The sequence below is a fragment of the Macaca nemestrina genome, chromosome 16 (assembly GCF_043159975.1).
Source record: "Macaca nemestrina isolate mMacNem1 chromosome 16, mMacNem.hap1, whole genome shotgun sequence".
Classification (NCBI taxonomy): Eukaryota; Metazoa; Chordata; class Mammalia; order Primates; family Cercopithecidae; genus Macaca; species Macaca nemestrina.
Window position 1 is genome coordinate 15172217 of NC_092140.1, and position 20165 is coordinate 15192381.

The 20165-nt window shown below is 48.0% G+C and overlaps 1 protein-coding gene and 1 long non-coding RNA gene across 6 annotated transcripts in view; one reads left to right on the forward strand and one right to left on the reverse strand.

The window, feature by feature from the left end:
- Positions 1-20165, forward strand: part of LOC105477666 (serine/threonine kinase 24) — a 129754-nt gene that overhangs the window by 27869 nt on the left and 81720 nt on the right. The window contains exon 1 of one of the 5 annotated variants that reach the window (XM_011734283.3): positions 7231-7996. The exons of 2 other annotated variants lie outside the window; for them this stretch is intronic. In XM_011734283.3, the coding sequence (XP_011732585.1) occupies positions 7817-7996 (180 nt within the window). In that variant the 5' untranslated portion in view covers positions 7231-7816. Of the gene's footprint in view, positions 1-7230; positions 8033-8766; positions 8785-20165 lie in introns of those variants that run through there. 2 more of the 5 variants (XM_011734316.3, XM_011734310.3) reach the window with 2 other exon arrangements.
- Positions 1364-7235, reverse strand: LOC139359065 (uncharacterized). Its single transcript, XR_011614638.1, has 3 exons — positions 7091-7235; positions 2228-2323; positions 1364-1508 (listed from the first exon to the last, which is right to left on the reverse strand). It is a non-coding gene; the product is annotated as an uncharacterized lncRNA (long non-coding RNA).

Here is a 20165-nt window from a genome sequence, read left to right on the forward strand (position 1 = left end):
CCTTAATTGCAAAGGATTGTTCACTATCGTACATTTAGAACTGAAGAGAAAGCTTGTGAAGGCCATTTGACTATTTTTTTCCTTCCTTATCGCAGCAGTTCCATCAGCAATGTCACGAACCTCTAACCAAGACCCCTCAAGCAATCCATTGTCTGCCAACACTTAAGTGCTTTTCATACTTCTGATGAGACGTGATACTCATTCCTCAGCAAAGATTTATTGAATGTCTACTATGTTTAATGCACCATAGTGGAGCCTGGGGAAGATGCTTACTCTATACCTGCTGTCCTTAATGAGCTCACAGGCCAGCTTCGGGCAGACATTGCGGCAGGCTGCGGAGTCCAGGCTAATAGTAACCAGAGAGAGGCACAAACTGGGTGAAAGAAAGGAACCGTTCCTGGAGGAGTCAGCGTTTGAGCAGTTCCTGAAGGTGCTAGTGGGTAGAGGGCAATCCAGGCAGGTGGGTCTCTTCATAGAGTGGACTATAGTTTGGGTTGCCTGACACAGATGAGAAGCGTTAGGTTTTTCCTTCCTCCCTCCTATATGAAATAATGGGGAAGACGCCGTGATAGAAAGATTTAGTTTGGAGTAGAATAAAAGTGCTAAGAAAAAAAGAGAAAGTATGATGGGGTTTCCAAGTCTCCTTAATGGATTAGATAACTCAGAACAGCCTTGAAGAAGGCTTGGTGGCCTTGTAGCTTATTTTTGATTTTGCTTGAGGGACACAAAACAAGGAGAAATGAGAAACGTAGGTAAGTCTTGATTTTTTATAGGCTGGTCACAATATATATGCATGTATTTCTTTTTTTAAGTTGAACTTGGTCTTCAACTTAATTCAGAAGTTGATTAAGGAACTTAATTCGAAATTGATTCAGAGGGTTTTCTTTTTGCTTTTGTTAAAGCATGAATTGAAAACACTGGAAGCAGTAAGCTGTATAAATGGTTTCATTTAATTTTGCATACTTAGAATTGGGCATCTGCAACTAAACGAGAGTTTATGCAAAATAACATGCAAATGAGTTTTTTTTTTTTTTAAACCTTTGAGCCCAGAGTTTTAGGCTTCTGTCCCGCTGGGAAAAGGATGCTGCGTCCCTGAGCTTTCATGGGACACCAGTATATGTATTAGGAAGCACAGTTGGACTTGAGTGATGGTTACTGATGGGTTTGTCTTTAGAGAGAGAAGACAAAACTACAGGAAAGAGGGTGTGTGGTTTTTTTTTTTTTTTTTTGGAGAGACGGTCTCATGCTTCATCACCAGGCTGGAGTGCAGTGGTGTGATCATGGCTCACTATAGCCTCTACCTTCCAGGCTCAGGCGATCCTCCTGCCTCACCTTTGAAGTGGCAGGGACCACAGGTGTGCACCACCATGCCCAGCTATTTTTTGCAGGGACGGGGTCCCTCTGTGTTGCTCAGGCTGGTCTCAAACTCCTGAGCTCAAGTCATCTTCCCACCTTGACCTCGCAAAGTGCTGCGATTACGGGCATGAGCCAGTGTGCTTGGCCTGTTCCTATGTAAAATGAAAAAGACGGAAGAAACAAGAAAGCTTTTACTGCTTCTGGAGAATTCCCTCAGTTGTAAGTGACTAACAGCGTTAATGACGTTTCATGAACTGGGATGAAAATATGGAGTATCGAATTGAGTCTTCAAAGGGAAGCCTGCAGTGTTACAGCCCTAGCCACTGTAAATGAAGTGTATTAATGAGCTAGTAGTATGCTACAGATGACCTGCCTGTGGAAGTGAGATTCTTGTAGAAAAGTCAAGATCATTGAAGAGATGTGAGACCACCTAACTCTGTGTGGTTACACCAGGCACAGTCAGGAGGGAAGGAAATAGGTAGCTACTGTGGTCCGAATGCTTATGTCTCTCCACAGTCATGTTGTAAATCTTAGTGCAGTTGTGTTACGAGGGGGGCCTTTAGGAGGTGATTAGGTGATTAGCTGATGAGGGTTCTGCCTTCATGAATGGAATTAGTGCCCATCTTAGGCTGTTCTTCTGTTGCTATACAGTCATTGATAAAGGAAAGAGGTTTAATTGGCTTCTGGTTCTGCAGGCCGTACAGGAAGCATGGTGCAGGCTTCTGCGTGCTTTCTGCGGAGGCCTCAGGGAGCTTTGACTCAGGGCCGAAGGTGAAGTGGGAGCAGGCGGTCACATGGCGAGAGTGGGAGCAAGGGAGAGAGAGGGAAGGTGCCACACACTTTTAAACAACCAGATCTTGCTGGAACTCACTATTATGAGGACAGCACCAAGCAGTGAGGGATCCACCCCCGTGATCCAAACACCTCCGGGCAGACTCCACCTCCAACATTGGGGTTGCATTTCATCCTGCAATTTGAAGGGGACATCCAACCATATCGGTGCCCTTACAAAAGAGGTCCGAGGGAGCTGCTTTGTCCCTTCTGCCATGTGAGGACAGAGCTAGGAGGTGCCATCCCTGAGGAATGGCGCTCAGTACACACCGAATCGGCCAGTGCCTTGACCTTGGACTTCCCAGTCTCCAGAAATGTAAGCAATGAATTGATGTTTATAAAAGTTGCACAGTCTAAGCTGACTAAGACAGAAATTTAGGCTAATGGAGGAAGTTGCACAAGCATTGTTGGTTGGTTAGCTGCATGTTTCAAATGGTCAGAAGAAAAAAAATTCTCTTAACCGAAATTCTTGTGTGTTTCCCAGCACGTGTTATCTGCATGGTCTCATGATAATGTCTCCATTGGGGCTTGTATTAGCAACAGCCTAATTGCAGGAGGCCCCTGCCTCATGACCATTGTCCTACCCCAGGGTAATGATTGGAGTCTTCTCCATTATTACTAAAGGGCATACCTTGGGAGAACCACATGTATATTGAAGGACATATGGTATATCCAGTCATTTACTCTTTTTTTTTTTTTTTTTTGAGACAGAGTCTTACTTTGTTGCCTGGGCTGGAGCGCAGTGGCATGACCTTGGGTCACTGCAACCTCCACCTGTCAAGTTCAAGTGACTCTCCTGCCTCAGTCTCCCAAGTAGCTGGGATTACAGGTGCCCACCACGCCTGGCTAATTTTGTATTTTTAGTAGAGACAAGGTTTCACCATGTTGGCCAGGGTGGTCTCGAACACCTGACCTCAGGTAATCCACCCACCGTGATGGGATTACAGGCATGAGCCACCGTGCCCAGCCATTTATTCTATCTTCATGTAGAAAGATGTGACACGAGGGAGAATAATAGTGAAGTGTACGCATCATCAGCTGTGTGATTTGAGGGTAAACCCTTGAGATGAGACAGTTCCTTGTCACTTGATGATTTATTTCCTATCTCAGCCTTTAGTTAGAATTTACTGGGTGTGCCTGTCACCTGTGATTCAGCTGCTCCTTTATGTAGCATTGGCAGTTGTGGCTTAGAAAGGAAAACGCAGCTGAGGCTGCAGGTCACACTGTAATGGGAACAGGGGAGCACTTAGTATGTCCAGTTTTAAAAAAAACTTTATTTTTGCCCCAGGAGGATAAGAAAAAATTATCTTATTTTAGCCCCAGGAAAATAACGTCTTATTTTAGCCCCAGGAACTATAATATGTATGCATTTTTCTGTCTGTATTTTTTACAGGTGAGTAAACTAAGGCCTAGAGAGGCAAGTAACTCGTAAGAGGTGGAGGTGGATTTGAACCCACACGCACCTGGCCGTAGACTCCACGTTCTTCTCTTCATGAGGTGTCAACTCCTCCAGTAGATTTGCTGCTGGAGCGGGGAGTTAGGGTCTCAGTTCTTAAGGGAGGGGGGAGGGTTTGGTGGCCCAGCTGCGTAAATAGCCTCATCTACCATGAGGGTTTAGCAGTAGTTTGCTCCGTGTGGATAAGAACTACAGTGTGGTATCAGTTTACGGGAGGTGAGGTGAATGAGGCTGTGATATTGAAGTACAGGAAAGGTGCTTGCACATCATATTATGTATTTTCTCAGTTTGCCCCTTTGTTTACAAAGAGTTGGTAATAAGGCCAAGTTTACTAAATTGATGGCTGAATACAACTGGGAGCCTTGCAGAGAAAACCATTTCACAGCTATTGATTTTACTCCTAATCTTGCCTCCCTAGCCCATGGCATGTCATTACACGAATCCTGGACAAGAGGTGTCTCAGTACCAATACTGGAAAACCGGCTCACTGCAGACAACCTATTGACTTTTTATCATATTTGATCATTAATTTTGTTTTAAAGAAATAGGGTCTCATTCTGTCTCTTAGGCTGGAGTGCAGCGGGGTGGTAATGGCTAACTATAGCCTCGAACTCCTGGGCTCAAGCAGTCCTCATGCTACAGCCTCCCAAGTAGCTGGGACTACAGGCATTGCCACTGTGCCCGGCTCATTTTTTTGTGTGTGGAGATGGGGTCTCATTCTGTTGCCCAGACTGGTCTCTAACTCCTGGCCTCAAACGATTCTCCCACCTTGGCCTCCCAAAGTGCTTAGGATGACAGGTGTGAGCCACTGGGCCTGGCCACAATTTTAATATAAAAGTTACCCCTTAAAAACAATTAGATGTGGAAGGAAGGGGAACACAGATATTCAGGGCCTCAGAGATCCAGGTGTGAGTAACTAGAGTCCACATGACAAACATGAGTTCATGTGTTCTGGCCTTTTTTTAGTTGAGAAAGTCCATTTTCTTGGCTCTTCTGAGCCTGTTGCTTGGTTCTTGACACCTCACTGGAAATTAAAAATGGGAGTTTGACTTTCCGTGATAGGGGCTGCCCCACCTGCGTTTGTAGAGTTGGAGCTCAGGCCTGTTGTGGGCGATGTTTGGAAGTTAAGCTAGCTCAGCTTATCTCTGGGTTGGTTGACTGTGAGACCAGGTGGAAGGACACGCAGCCCATCTGGTGGTGAGTGAGGCCACTTGTGGCCAGGGGACTGAAGGAAGTCCCTGTTTACCGTATTCTTGGCAAAATCTGGTCTCCTGGCATAGATTCAGCTTTTGACAGGTCTGGGGATTTCTCTCTTTTTTTTTTTTTTAAAGCAAAATTATAAAAAATGCTTTTTTTTTTTTTTTTTTTTGAGACGGAGTCTCGCTCTGTAGCCCAGGCTGGAGTGCAGTGGCCGGATCTCAGCTCACTGCAAGCTCCGCCTCCCGGGTTCACGCCATTCTCCGGCCTCAGCCTCCCGAGTAGCTGGGACTACAGGCGCCCGCCACGTCGCCCAGCTAGTTTTTGTATTTCTTAGTAGAGACGGGGTTTCACCGTGTTAGCCAGGATGGTCTCAATCTCCTGACGTCGTGATCCGCCCATCTGGCCTCCCAAAGTGCTGGGATTACAGGCTTGAGCCACCGCGCCCGGCAAAAAATGCTTTTAAAGTGAATCACTAGTGTGTGTTTTTGAGTTGGTAGATTGAAGGCTTTCGAAAGTATGGGCTTTCTCAGATGGGCCAGGCCATTTGAGATCTGCCTGAACTGCTCACCAGATCATCTGGGATAACACTGCCTTTGGGAGAAGGTGCCACGCTGTGTGCCAGTGGCCCTTTCGCAGCTGTCTCGTGAACAGGGGTTGGGGGACAAGTGGGGTGGACACTAGGCATCAGGTGGACCCCAGCACCCTGCCCAGCCTTTGCTGCAGTGGTCATCTGTGCGCTTTTAAACTGAACAATTTCGTGTATCAGAAGTTATTCCTGTTCTCTTAGCCTTCATCAGTGAAACCCAGAATGACAAGGACTTTAAGACTGGTGTTGAATTATATTCAGATCTTAAGCAATTCCTGTGATCTCCCAATTTCTTTAAACTTTCATTTTTTTTTTTTTTTAGCTTCAAAAAAGTCTTAAGGTAACATTTTTTCTTGAATGATTTCTCTTTTTTTGTATTTTCATTTTGTTGGTTTTCCTTATGGAAAGAATTGTTTAAAAGTCATACAGTAATTACAGTGTTTGGTGTAATATAATTCAGGATGTTTCATCTAATATAGAAAGACATTTGCTGCTTTTAGCTTATTATTATCCATATTGATTTAGGGTAATGGATTTGAATTGTCTAATCACTGACTTTGAGCAGCCAGAAATAAACTTAAAATCTTCCTGAAGCCAAGTCTGGCATTTTTTGATCTGCACGTGTGTACATTAAAAATTGAGATGTTGCTCTGCTCTTCCCAAAGCATGCATGTGTGAAATAGGCTCATTGCTAACAACTGGGACAGTGCAGAAAAACAGAAAACATACTGTTAACATCTTGGTGTACATCATTCCACATTGTTTTCTTTGGATATGCATATGAGTACGCCTGTCCCCCAACCAAAAGGGGACCAATTCCTGTCATTAATTTTACATTGATGTCTACCTAGTTTGCAGTTTAAAAACATTTTTGGAAAACTTTGGACATATGAATCTTTTCACTTGTCTTTCCCTAGGATAAACTAACTGGAAGTGGGTTTTTGTCTTTTATTTATTTTCATTTTCAGATATGGAACATCTTTTCTGATCACTTTTCCATCTTTTTAGCGCTTCCATTCTTTAGATGATATGCTTTTATGTCATTGTTTTCTATTTTTTGCTGCTTTTAATATGTTTATTTTGATAATGATTTTTATTACCTTCATCTCTAGCGGTGTTAATGCTTTTTGGAGACTTAAAAGATGATCCGAATTATAATTTCTTTGAGAGTTGGGAGAAGTGTTTTTCTGAAATGTTTCCCCTCTCCCTTAGGAATTTGGAAATATTTTCCTTTTGCTTGTTTTCTTTTTCACCACTGTCTTTCCTTGTAGAGGCATCTCTGCATGCCTTGGTGTGGATTCTTTGGCTTAGGAGGGGACCTGCCATGTGCCCTGGCCTGGGGTCGGTGTGGAGCGGCGGGAGCACTGCCTCCTGGGGTCAGCGGCTCTGTCCTCTCCTCTCCGGCCTGCCCTGCCTTCTGCCGGCGGGCTGTGCCTCTGCTTGCTCTTCCTGGGGGGATGAGATACTCCCCGGGGCTGTGCCACTCCCAGTGGGGCCCTTGCTTCTCAGGTGAGGGGTCAGGGCTCAGTTGCCTGGGGCCCACAGTGCAAGGCTGGCCTCTCTTCCAGGAAGCCTTCCTGGTTAGGGAAGTGGAGATACCCTCGTGGGCCAGGCCTGCTGGGTGCCTCTGTGTCTGCAGTTGGGTCGCCACGGGAACATACCTGTCACCTTAGTTTCAGAACCGCCTGCCCCAGTGCGGGCCTAGGGTCCGGCTGTGTTCTCAGTTGTCCCATCAGCCTGGGGCAGAGGTCAGTGTGCCTGGCAGGTAGTCTGTCATCTGTGGGTTCGGGTGAGAGTAGTTCCTAGTTTTATTGCATATGGACTTTTCTTCTCATGCTCCTTCCTTTATTATCTTCAGCGTGGGCCACAGCAGCCTAACGTAAATGCGCCTTTCATTTAATGGCTTTTACTGGAAGCCTCTTCATAGCTATTTTTAAACCTGAGGTCCATTAACATGACTCCAGATTAGAGCCAGAATACTCACAACTTGCCAGTTTACATTGTGCGCTGTTCTTCTGAAGCCTAGGATCAAAAAAGACCCAGAAGTAAAATCAAGTTTCTTTTGTGTAGCGTGTGGTTTATGCGTGTGGGTGACCGAGTCGTGGATGGCAGCTTCTGGCGGCGATCCGTTCAGTAGAAGCCATTGATGACCGGCACCGCCTCGGCAGACTTCACCCTCCGGGCGGCTGACCGCTCCTCTCTCGCAGTCGGGGGGTGTCCTGCGTCCTACCGTAGTTCAGCACCGTCCTTGGGGGCCACTTAGGAGTAGAGGGCTTCCGGGTCACAGTGCGTGGTCTCCTGTTGCTGCCTCCGCTCTGTGTGCTCTCTCTGCAGCGATCAGACCCGCGTCTTCGGGTCCGCGCCCACCCTCGCCTCACCTGCTGTTAATGGAGACCAGCTGTTTGACCTTTAGCGTGTGCCTTTATTACGCACCAGAATGTTCTGAGAGCAGGACTGAGGCCCCCGCTGAGAGGCGCAGTTTGGGCGGACCGGGAATTTGGGGCAGCTGTGTTTGTGCTTGGAGGCCTGGAGGGTCGAGGTTTCTCAAATCCGAGCGCCGAATCACAGTTGAGTTGTGTTGAGAGAGCCGCAGTTAAGTAAATGTATGCAGACTTCCTGTCGGGTCCTGCCGCGGGAGTACATTTGTTGCATTATTCATTTGGTTTGCCCTTCAAGTGCTTAGTTCTCTTTTTTGGGGAAGAAAACAACTCCGTGGGGCACTTGGGTAGAGAGGATTTTCCCGAAGCTGTAAACCTTGGAGGATGGCCTGACTGGTCTCCCCGCAGCCGGAGCAGAGCCGCGGCCTCTCTCCCCTCCCCCGGCCTTTGCTGGCACCTCTAGGCCCCCGGGGGCGTCAGTCATTGGGACTTCCCGGTCCACGCTGGCGGCTGTTCTCTGCTACAGGGAGTGGTGGGTCTGCGACTTTGTACTCCGTCCCATTGTCTCCACAGATACACCCGTTCCTGCCAGGCCGCGTGTTCTGGTGTTATTTGGAAATGAGGGGGTCTAGATTTCTTTTTTTTTTTTTTTTTGAGACGGAGTCTCACTCTGTCGCCCAGGCTGGAGTGCAGTGGGGCGATCTCGGCTCACTGCAAGCTCCGCCTCCCGGGTTCACGCCATTCTCCTGCCTCAGCCTCCCGAGTAGCTGGGACTACAGGCGCCCGCCACCGCGCCTGGCTAATTTTTTGCATTTTTAGTAGAGACAGGGTTTCACCGGGTTAGCCGGGATGGTCTCGATCTCCTGACCTCGTGATCCGCCCGCCTCGGCCTCCCAAAGTGCTGGGATTACAGGCGTGAGCCACCGCGCCCGGCCTAGGGGGTCTAGATTTCAGCTGACCTCTTGGGGACGTACATGGTAAGCGTTGGTACTTGGACGTGTAGATGGAAAAAGTAGAGTAAAAAACGCATAGAAAGTAAATTCCACCATCAGCCTTTCTAGGGCTGTGGTCTGCTTTGCTTCCCGTCACTTTCACCCCAGGACCAAGGGACTAATATGGAAAGGAACCAAGGAACCGGGAAACCGGAGCATTTATTAGGCTCAGCTGTCTGATTTTTAAATGTGTGTTTCTTAATCTGAGGTGCATGAACGAACTACCTTGTAGGCTGTTTCTTGGGTCTAGGAAGCCATTTATATTTATATGCTGGTTTCCTGAAAAACAGGGGTGCTCTGTGAGTATGAGGAGTTATGGTGGTGTCACTTGAGTTGACCCTGGAGTTTGTGAGGCTGGCCCTGTTCTGGTTACCATCAGTAAAAGGCAGGGCTGGGAGGAAGTTGGAACCAACCAGCTGGTAGAGACTGGCCATTTTTTTTTTCTTTTTTTTTTGTGCGTAGGATGAATGTATTGTTTTTGTCTGTCCTTATTACCTTAGCAGACGAGAGAGTTGGCTGGAACGGTCCCTACTCAGCAATATTTATTTAGGTTTGCACACCTTCCAAAAGGTTGCTTAAGTCCCATTTACAGTGCTTTAAAATGGCTGACATACCAGTCAGCGTTGGAGTTGGTGGAGTGTGATGTTAAGAAAATATTAAATCATGAGAGCTGATTACTATGCCCAGAAAATAGGGCAGTCTTGTAAATGACCTTTGTCTTCAAGTCGGGATAAGAAATGAGTTATAAACGGCCTGTGGTTAAAGTGGATCCTTGGAAAACAGTGGGTGGAGATGGAACGAGCTTTGACTCACTTGTGTTCTGCGTCCTTTGATCTGTGCCAAGGAAGAGATTGCTTTGAAATGCACGATTTTATTTTCTGAACTAAATATTGTAGCAGCAGTAATGGAGTAGTGAGTGGAAAAGTATTGCTCACTCTATTCCACACTTCCCGGAGTTTATGTGATACACCCTGCTTACCCCCAGGCTTCAGTAATGCCAGTGCCTGCTGTTTAGATGTGCAGATAAAATACACTTCCTCATGGTAAAAGGGTAAAGTGTGATGGATGAGGGCACAGGCTGTTGAGACAAACTGGTTCAAACCTTTCCTACAGTTCATCTCACGTTTGTGTTGTGGTTTCTTTATCTTTGAAGAGATGGAATTACATGATTTAATTCTGTAGGGACAGCGTCTGGTATATTGGCAGCTTCTAAGTCAAAAATAAGAAATATCTCTTGAAAGAATTTAAAAGTTCATTGTAAATTAGGTTATAATTTTCCTGAACCCTCCCACTTGCTGGCTCTGATGCTGACATCATGGTCTCTATTCTCTCCTCACAGCCTCAGAAGTTTTCCTAATACTGCTATTATGAAAATGTAAGGAAAACACTTTTTCCTTTGAACATCTGAACAGAGACAAACTGCCCTTCTTAGCTGGTCGGGATGCAGCTGAAAGTGTTGGGTCCTGATTTTGATCAGCCTGAAGCTGTTCCCAGACCAAACTGAGGGTCAGGCTATTTCTCGTGGCCCAATAATGAGATGCAGATGAACTGGGGAGGAAGAGAGTTTCTGTTTTCTGCAGCCGGTTACAGGGAGAAGGCCTGGAAATTATCCCCAGACCAACTCAAAGTGACGAAGTTTTCCAGAGCTTCTGTACCTTCTAAGCTATATATGCCTGTGTGTAAGTGTGCATCTAAAGACATTAGTGATTAACTTCTCAATCTATAACAGGTCTGAGTCCTGAAGACCTTCCTCCGGAGCCTCAGTAGATTTACTTCATCTAAATGGGGCCAGGTGCTGGGGTAGATGACCCTGATTTTGTCTCCTGCTAAATCACAGAGGTTTGGGGCGTTCCTTCAGATGCCCAATAACCTTGTTTGTGGAGGCCGGGGAAGTTTCTTCAGACCCCCAGTAAAACTTGTTTAATCCTAAACGGGTCCTGTTAAGAATTCTTTGGTTGGCTGGGCGCGGTGGCTCGAGCCTGTAATCCCAGCACTTTGGGAGGCCGAGACGGGTGGATCACGAGGTCAGGAGAACGAGACCATCCTGGCTAACACGGTGAAACCCCGTCTCTACTAAAAAATACAAAAAAAAAAAAAAAAACCAAAAAAAAACTAGCCGGGCGAGGTGGCGGACGCCTGTGGTCCCAGCTACTCAGGAGGTTGAGGCAGGAGAATGGCGTGAACCCGGGAGGCGGAGCTTGCAGTGAGCTGAGATCCAGCCACTGTACTCCAGCCTGGGCGACAGAGCCAGACTCCGTCTCAAAAAAAAAAAAAAAAAAAAAAGGATTTCTTTGGTTATTTTACCATGCTTTAAGGCCCAGGAAAGGCCTAGGCAAAACTCTTGGTGGGCTTTTGTTACATTCCAGCCCTTGTATAAGGGCACTGGCTTTTTTTTTTTTTTGGCTTTTAATATTTAGCTTATCCACTCAGTACTGAAACAGCTGTTACAGGGACCTGTGTGAGCGAGACCTGGCCTGCCACAAAGCTTCATGGACATGTTGTCAGCTTTGTGACCTGCAGTGGTGATTGGTTTTGGAGATCAGTTAGGTGGAGGAGTAGACAGGAATGTGAAGTTTAGGTAAATCCTGAAGCTGTGGAACAAGACTTAGCTTTTTTTTGGTTTTGTTTTCAAAAGTCCTTCATCCTCTGAGCATTTCAGCTCTCACTTGTGCCAGGCATTTTACTAGATGCTGGGGCAAGATGAAGGAAGTCTTTGCCCTTAAGGATCTCACAGTCATTTGCGAAAGACAGATGTCTAAATATATGTAATGTGTAATTTTTCTTTTAAACAACTTTATTGATATATATTTTACATATCATAAAATTCATTTCAGGTGTAAAATGCAATGATTGTAGTAATTTTACTGAATGGCGCAGCTAGCATCAATCAGAGCAGAACGTTTCATCCCCAGTAAGATTCCTCATCGTCACTCACAGGTGATCTCTGTTCCTACCCTAGCCTTGGACAGTTCTGCATCTACTTTGTAGCTCTATAAATTTGCCTTTACTGGACATTTCATATAAATCAATCACACAGTATGTGTTCCTTTGTGACTGGCTGCTTTTGCTTAGCGTGACGTTCTTGGGGCTCTTGACGCAGCTTGTGTCTGTCATTCATTCTTTTTGCAGCAGAATCGTATCTGTTTGGGTGGGCCACATGTGTGTTGCCTGTTTACTTTGAGCTGGTGGACGTTTAGGCCGTTTGCACTGGCGGTTGCTGTGTATCATGTCGCAGTGAACATATGTGTGTGTGTCTCTGCGGGGACTTGTGTGTCCTGTTCTCTTGGGAATGGAATTGCTGGGTTATAGGGTAGGTTTTTTGTTTCCCCTTCGAGACTCTCTGGTTTCCACATACAGTAGTTTTATGCTTAACCTTTTGAGAAATTGCCAAATGGCTTTCTGAAGTGGCCGCGTCATTTTGCTCCCTCCAGCCATTTATGATGTTCCCGTTTCTAGTAAGTTCTGAGATAACATAAGAGAAATAATGATGCAGTCCTCACTGCTGTGCTCTATGACTTACACCTGGTAATGTAAGTGTCCCTTTTACAAATGGAGCTTTGCAGAGATTATTTTCACCTCATTCAGGCTCAGCCTGAGATAGGAACCCTGGGCCAGCCTGACTCCAAAACCTACTCTCTTAAGCACTTTGCTTTCCTGACTTCTGATCTTTTAACATTCTAGCATTATTTTCAAATGCTGTGAGAGCACTGAAGACAAAGTATTTGATTCTTCCATGCATCCAGTGATGGTTCATCATCAAGAATCATTTTAATATAGGAAGGGGACAACAGATTATGGCGTCAATAGATTTACTCCTACTTCCATTGCAACATTAAAATTGTTACCAATATAGCAAAACGGAGAAAAGCAGTTGAATTACAAAAAGAGTTGTATTATAGTATTTACTCTCTCGGAGGATGTTAGTATCGTGGCAGGCTGAACCCACCCATGGAAGAGGTGTGTGCTTCAGGGTGGCACAGCTGGAGTGAGCCAAATGGAAAATTGTGTGCAAAGTGTGCAGCAGGCTGAGCCTTTGATGGAAACAGCGGGTGCTCTGCTGTGTGCAGGTGGATGTCAGGTCTGTGGAGTGACTGTGTGTGAGTCTTTGCTGTCGCCCTTTCCTTTCTGTGTCCCCCTCCCCACCAGCTCTGACTCCTGTGTCTCCTTAGAATGTCTTCCAGAAATTGTGACAGGTGGGGAAGGCAGAACAAAGTATTTTCTTTTCTGTGGTTTTCTCAGTAATGATGAAATTTTCACCTGTTTGGGCCTCACCGAGGAGCAAGAAAGAAGGGACACTAGGGCCTGTGTGTGGGAAGGAGGCAGTGACAGCGATGAACGTAGGAGGTCAGGCGGCAGGTGGGCTGCTCTGGGAGCTACCTCCAGGAGGGGGGTTTAGCACAAGGCATGCTTTCGTAGGCAGGTTTGTGCATGTGTGTGTGTGTGTGTGCCAGAATAGAGGAAGGAGAAAGAAGGGGCAAGAGACTGGGCAAAGAATGAATAAGGTGAGCTCACAAACTCCCCTTGGAGCGGAAGATCAGTTGAAGGTGCAGTAAGCTCCTGCTCGAGGAAGGGATTAAAAATAGGTACCAAGTCGTGGTGGCTCACACCTGTAATCCCAGCACTTTGGGAGGTCGAGGCGGGAGGATCACCTGAGGTCAGGAGTTGGAGACCAGCCTGACCAACATGGTAAAACCCCATCTCTACTAAAAATAGAGAATTAGCCGCGTGTGGTGGCAGGCACCTGTAACCCCAGCTACGAGGGAAGCTGAGGCAGGAGAATTGCTTGAACCTGGGAGGGGAAGGTTTCAGTGATCCGAGATCACTCCACCGTACTCTTGCCTGGTTGACAGAGCGAGACTCCATCTAAAAAAAAAAAAAAAAAAACCTCCAAAGCAAAGTGATTGACCTAGCCAATGGAGAATACCCTTTCCTTCACTAAAACCTGAAGCTCAGCATCCTTCTTGGGAAGGAAGTTCTGGAAGTGATGAGGATTTGCTGACATCCCTGTGGATTAGTGACATTGATGGGCACCAGAAAGCAGGTGTCTGTTGTGGTGACAGAAAACCAGGATGGAAGCTACAGGTGACATCTGCAGGGTAGGCCCTGCCCACTCTGACCCCCAGCTGCACCCCGAGCGAGCAGCTGAGGCATCATGGAAGTGGCTGGGCCATGCAGCCAGGCCCCGAGCCCCTCAGCAGGCTCATCCCACAGCCCTGCATTGCGGGCACTCTTGTTATCCCCACCTACAGAAGAGGCAGCCGAGGCACAGGGCGTTTAAGTGACTTTGTCAGGGTCCCCCTCATCAGAGCTGGGGATTCGATTCAGGCAGTCTGGCTCCAGGAGCTGTGCCCTCAGCCCCTGCACTACACTGAGGGGCAGCAGAAATGAACCTAGGTGACGACTAGAAAGATCACCACCTCTTCTTCTGTCTCACATTCTCTACCTAGGAGTGCATGTCTCCGCCCACTTGCCACTTCCTGGGCTGTTGGTGTGGACCTGGGTGGAGGTGGGGCCCCTGTCCTGCCATGGGCAGTGAGGCCGGCACCCTGGCCAGTGTGTGGCCTGGTCCTTAGTCTGGAAGGTCTGTCTGCTCCTCGTGCCACAGCTGGCGGCTGGAGCCTCGGCCCCTCAGCTGCACTCGCCTCGCTTGTTTATTTAGCGGAAGGGGTTGAGGACTCCCGTGTGCCGGGTGCTGTGCTGTTGTGAATGAGCCCACTGGTGTTCAAAGCCGACATTGCAGCGGCGGCAGGGTAATGCCGTCCCGGGGGAAGTCCCCACTCCAGGTGGGGTGTGTGTGTTTGTGAGAGACCCCACAAAGACAGGTGTCCTTAGCCATCCCAGCAGCCTCACCCAGGAGGACTGCCTGGCGGGAGCCCTCCCAGGGCCACCGTCCAGAGAGGTGGCACTGCCCATAAAAATACTCTGCACAGGTAGCCTGCTCCTTCGGAGGTGGGTCTTGAGGGAGTCACGGTATAGGCTGAAGAACATTGACTTGAGGGCTCAAGGAGCTGAAGGCCGCCACCCTGGCTGTGTCCCTGCGTGAGTGACTTACTTGCCAAGCCTCCCCTTCTCATCTTTGGAGGTAGCTGCTTCAGGGGACTGGGTGGTAGGTAAGGAGATGAGCTGGGAGGGGCGGGCTCCGGCCAGTGTCAGGGGCACACAGGGTCCTGCTTCTCCCTCCCTTTCACTGGGTGGCTGAAGGGCAGGCGGAGGAGTGTGGCGACCGGGCGGCTGGAGGGCAGGCTGAAGAGTGTGGCCAGGCGGCTGGCGGGCAGGCGGAGGAGTATAGTGACCGGGCAGCTGGAGGGCAGGCGGAGGAGTGTGACTAGGCGAAGGAGTGTGACCAGGCGGCTGGAGGGCAGGCGGAGGAGTGTGTTGACCGGGAGGCTGGAGGGCAGGTGGAGGAGTGTGGCGACCGGGTGGCTGGAGGGCAGGCGGAGGAGTGTGGCGACCAGGCGGCTGGAGGGCAGGCGGAGGAGTGTGGCGACTGGGTGGCTGGAGGGCAGGCGGAGGAGTGTGGCCAGTTAGTTGGAGGGCAGGCGGAGGAGTGTGACCAGGTGGCTGGAGGGCAGGTGGAGGAGTGTGGCAACCGGGCGGCTGGAGGGCAGGCGGAGCAGTGTGGCTGCTGGCAGGTGTGTGTTTCTGGTTGTGTTGAGTGATGCTTGGAAGATCATTCCAAGAGGTCAGGGCAGCTCCCAGGGCCCCAGGGTAGTGGGCTTCTGCAGGGGACTCGGAGGCCAGCTTTTGTCAGCTCATGAACTTTTAAAAATGGAGAGGACAGGTGTGGTGGCTATTCCCTGTAAACCCAGCACTTTGGGAGGCCAAGGTGAGAGGATCACTTGAGCCCTGGAGTTAGAGACCAGCCTGGGCAACATAGAGAGACCCTATCTCTACAAAAAGTAAAATAACAATCAGCCGGGCATGGTGGCACACACCTGTAGTCTCAGCTACTTGGGAGGCTGAGGTGAGAGGATCACTTGAACCCAGGAGTTGGAGGCTGCAGTGAGCCATGATTGTGCCACTGCATTCCAGTCTGGGCCACAGGGAGAGATCCCTTCTCTTGGAAGAGAGAGAGAAAAAAAAAAAAAAGGTAGAAGAATAATACGTAACAGAGACAATTTAGCTCTCAAGGCCTAAGGCATTTGTTCTCTGATCCCTACTGAAGTGTGTTTGCTCCTGATCCAGCCTGTCACCCACCCATGGAACTCTGGAATCCCCCCAGGGCTGCACAAAACAGCTGACTTGGCGGCCCGTTGTCCCACTGCTTGGCCTGGAGCTTGCAGAGTTTCTGTGAGATGTAGGATTTGGCTCACACAGATTGCATCTTGATTGCTCACGTTCCCTTTTGCCCTTGCTGCCCCACCTAGGGAGAAAAGAACACTCAGTGACCCTTTTTTTCCCCTGGTGGGCAGGATGCGTGTGTTCCTGTTTGTGACAACTCAACCTTGTCTGTGACCTTGGTACCTCCATTCCAGGAATTTCCCCTTCGAGGCCTCTAAAAGCTGAAAGATTTTCAGGTAAAGGAAGTGCGATATTAATTGAAATCTGCATACACCAAAATAATTTGGTCTGGCTTCTAGAATAGTCAGTTTCCTGATACTCATCATTGCTTCCATCAGCTCTGGTAAAGTACAGGAAGGTGAACTCACCTGTGGGGAATGGCAAGTGGCATCACATTTTACTCTCTGTGTTGATCCTGGCATTCTAGTGTGCTCACAGGGTGAACCTTGCCAGTTAGGCACCTCTGGAGTCAGGTACCCTGTGAAGCTTGCAGCTCATGAGCACTTTGCAGTCCAGAGAATGACCTGTGACCCTTAAACCCCGCTTCCGAGCTGTGGGGGATCTTGTGTAAGGTCTGTGCCTGAATTGTCTCAGCTGTGTCATGAGGACGGTGTTCCCTTTCTCATGGGGCGGTTGTGAGGTCTAGAAACAGTATTTATGAATGCTGCCCAGCACGAGGCCTTCCCATGGGAGGAGCTTCAGCAGTGGGAGCTGCTACTGTTTGTTACTGCGTATTTTTTGTACACTGGGTATGTTTTCCATGAATTTTGTTTGCATTTGGATTTTAATAAAGAAGGTGCCAGATTCACTTTCCGAGGAACTGTATACTTTATTTGGAATGCATTACGTATATATATGTATATATATTGTTTGAGACAGTTTTGCTCTTGTTGCCTAGGCTGGAGTGCAATGGTGTGATCTCGGCTCACCGCAGCCTCCGCCTCCCAGGTTCGAGTGATTCTCCTGCCTCAGCCTCCCAAATAGCTGGGATTACAGACATGCGCCACCACGCCCAGCTAATTTTGTATTTTTAGTAAATACAGGCTGGTCTCAAACTCCTGACCTCGGGTGATCCGCCTGCCTCAGCCTCCCAAAATGTTGGGATTACAGGCGTGAGCCACTGCGACCAGCCCATTGCATATTTTTTTTCAAGTTCTTGCCCAATGAAACTATCCTGGTTATGCTGTCAGGGCCTGTTTGTTGGGACCGCTCAGTGGGTTCTCCTTGCCTGCTGCCCTAACAGAGCTGATTTATCAAGACAAGGGAATTGCAATAGACAAAGAGTTTAACTCACACAGTGCTGGCTCTACAGGAGACCAGAGTTTTATTGTTACTCAAATCAGCCTCTCTGCAAATTTGGAGATTGGGATTTTTAAGGATAATTTGGTGGGTAGGGGTTCAGGAAGTAGGGAATGCTGGTTGGTTGGGTCGGAGATGGAATCATAGGAGATCGAAGTGGGTTTTTGCTGTTTTCGGTTCCTGGGTGGGATCCCAGAACTGGTTGAGCCAGATTACTGGTCTGGGTGGCACTAGCTGGTGCATCGGAATGCTGGGTCTGCAAAATATCCCAAGCACTGATCTTAGTTTTTACAGCAGTGATCTTATCCCCAGGAGCAGTTTTGGGAGGTTCAGAATCTTGTAGCCTCTGGCCTGCGTGACTCCTAAACCATAATTTCTAATCTTGTAGTTAATTTGTTAGTCTTACAGAGGTAGTATAGTCCCCAGGCAAGAAGGGGGTTTGTTTTGGGAAAGGGCTATTACCATTTTTACTTCAAAGTTAAACTATAAACCAAGTTCCTCCCAAAGTTAGTTTAGAAGTTCCTCCCAAAGTTAGGTTAGAAGCAAGATGGAGTCGGTCAGGTCAGATCTCTTTCACTGTCATCATTTTCTCACTGTTAGAATTTTTGCAGAGGCGGTTTCATTGTCACCTCAAAGAAACCGCAGGCCTCATCTTTGAGCCAGGGAGCCTTCTGTTGAAGAAAAGTACCCCACACAACCACTGGGAGATCCTGGGGCAGGACCGAGGTTCCCTGGTGGGGACTCCAGGGGCGCTGGAGCTTTGTGACCATGGGCCTTGCCTCCTCGGCTGCCTCTTGTGGTTGGAGGAGGATGTGGATGAGAAGACCAGGCGGGGTGCCCGCTAGCTCCCGGTGGTGGGTAGGCGTCAGCAGACTAGGAGAGCCTCTGTTTAACTTGTGCTGAGAAGGAGCGTGACTCCAGGAGAGTTGGGCGGAGAGCCGCACACACCAGTGCGGTGTCCAGACTGGACCCCATGGTGTCTGAGCATTATTCTCTCTAGGGTCACCTTCCCCTGCACTGTGACCTCACGGAGCTTCAGACAGTGGTTTTCGAAGGTAACAGAGCAGGTGGTGGTGCGGTGTATGTGCGTGCATGAGTGTGTGTGTGTGTGTGTGTTGGGTACTGAGGCCACAAGCAATCAATTGATCTAGGTGGTACAGTAGTTTTTTTCTCATTTTTCACACTTTACAAAAATCGAATTTACATTTTTTATTTTTAGAGATGGGGGTTCTCATTTTGTCACCCAGGCTGAAGTGCAGTGGCTTAATCATAGCTCACTGCAGCCTCAAACTCCTGGGCTCAAGCGATTCTCCCACCTCAGCCTTGCGAGTAGCTGGGATTACAGGGTTGAGCCCCCATGCCCTGCAATATTTTTAACTTAGCTAGAGCATTTTATATCTTAAGTATTCTTTTACAAACAGTAGATGCTAGCACTGGGGTTCTTCTAAATATTAACTATTCCTTAATATTTAGGAAATATTAAGGAATTTAGGAAGACTGTGAGACAGTCTCACTCTGTCACCCAGGCTAGAGTGCAGTAGTGCAATTTCAGCTCGCTTCAACCTCCACCTCCCAGGTTCAAGTGATTCTCATGCTTCAGCCTCCTGAGTAGCTGGGAACCTGGCTAATTTTTATATTTTTTGTAGAGATGAAGTTTCACCATGTTGGCCAGATTGGTCTTGAACTCCTAGCCTCAAGTGACCCACCCGCCTCAGCCTCCTGAAGTGCTGGGATTATAGGCGTGAGCCACCGTGCCCAGCCTGAAAACTAATTGTTTGATTATGTAGACCCAGACTTTGAAATTCATAGAATTTAACTTCTCTTTGTGCCAGTTTTCTTTTTTGTCAAATACTGTAGGGTATTTATTGAGCTTGTCTTCTAGATGATGTGATTATTGTAGGGATAAAGTAAAGTGTATACTATGGGAGAAATGAGTTTACTAAACCAGATTGTGGGCGCATGTGTAATGCATTAATACAGCTCAGGTAGATAAACTGAGTAGTGCCACTTAGAAAAGTAAATTCTCTGTTCATGGACACAGACTAGGAGGAATTTACATTGTAGTAATTAGTAGATTTATTGCAATGTTCTGTAGAAAAGCATGTTATTGTATAAAAATGATTTGTCGTCAGTTAGCCAGAAATAAGACTTTCTTCGAAAAAGTATTTGAGGACTAGAAAAATCTGTCAGTTCTTTGAGCTTCTTGGAGCCATTTGCTAAGGATAGGTATTTGATAAATACTGATTTTTATTTTGGAGACCTTAGATTAACCAGCTAGTTCACCATACATGAAGCACCCTTTTGGGGCTCACCTGCAGAGAGGTTAGAATGGGTATGGGATGTGTGTGGGCTGGGTGTGTGGTAGGTATGGGATGTGTGTGGGCTGGGTGTGGTGGGTGTGGGATGTGTGTGGGCTGGGTGTGTGGTGGGTATGAGATGTGTGTGGGCTGGGTGTGGTGGGTGTGGGATGTGTGTGGGATGGGTGTGTGGTGGGTGTGGGATGTGTGTGAGATGGGTGTGGGGGGTATGGGATGTGTGTGTGGGATGTGTGTGGGATGGATGTGTCGGGGGTGTGGGATGTGTGTGGGATGGGTGTGTGGTGTGTGTGGGATGGGTATGTGGTGGGTATGGGGTGTGGGATGGGTGTGTGGTGGGTATGGGGTGTGTGGTGGGTATGGGATGTGTGTGGGATGGGTGTGTGGTGTGTGTGGGATGGGTGTGTGGTGGGTATGGCATGTGTGTGGGATGGGTGTGTGGTGGGTATGGGATGTGTGTGTGGTGGGTAT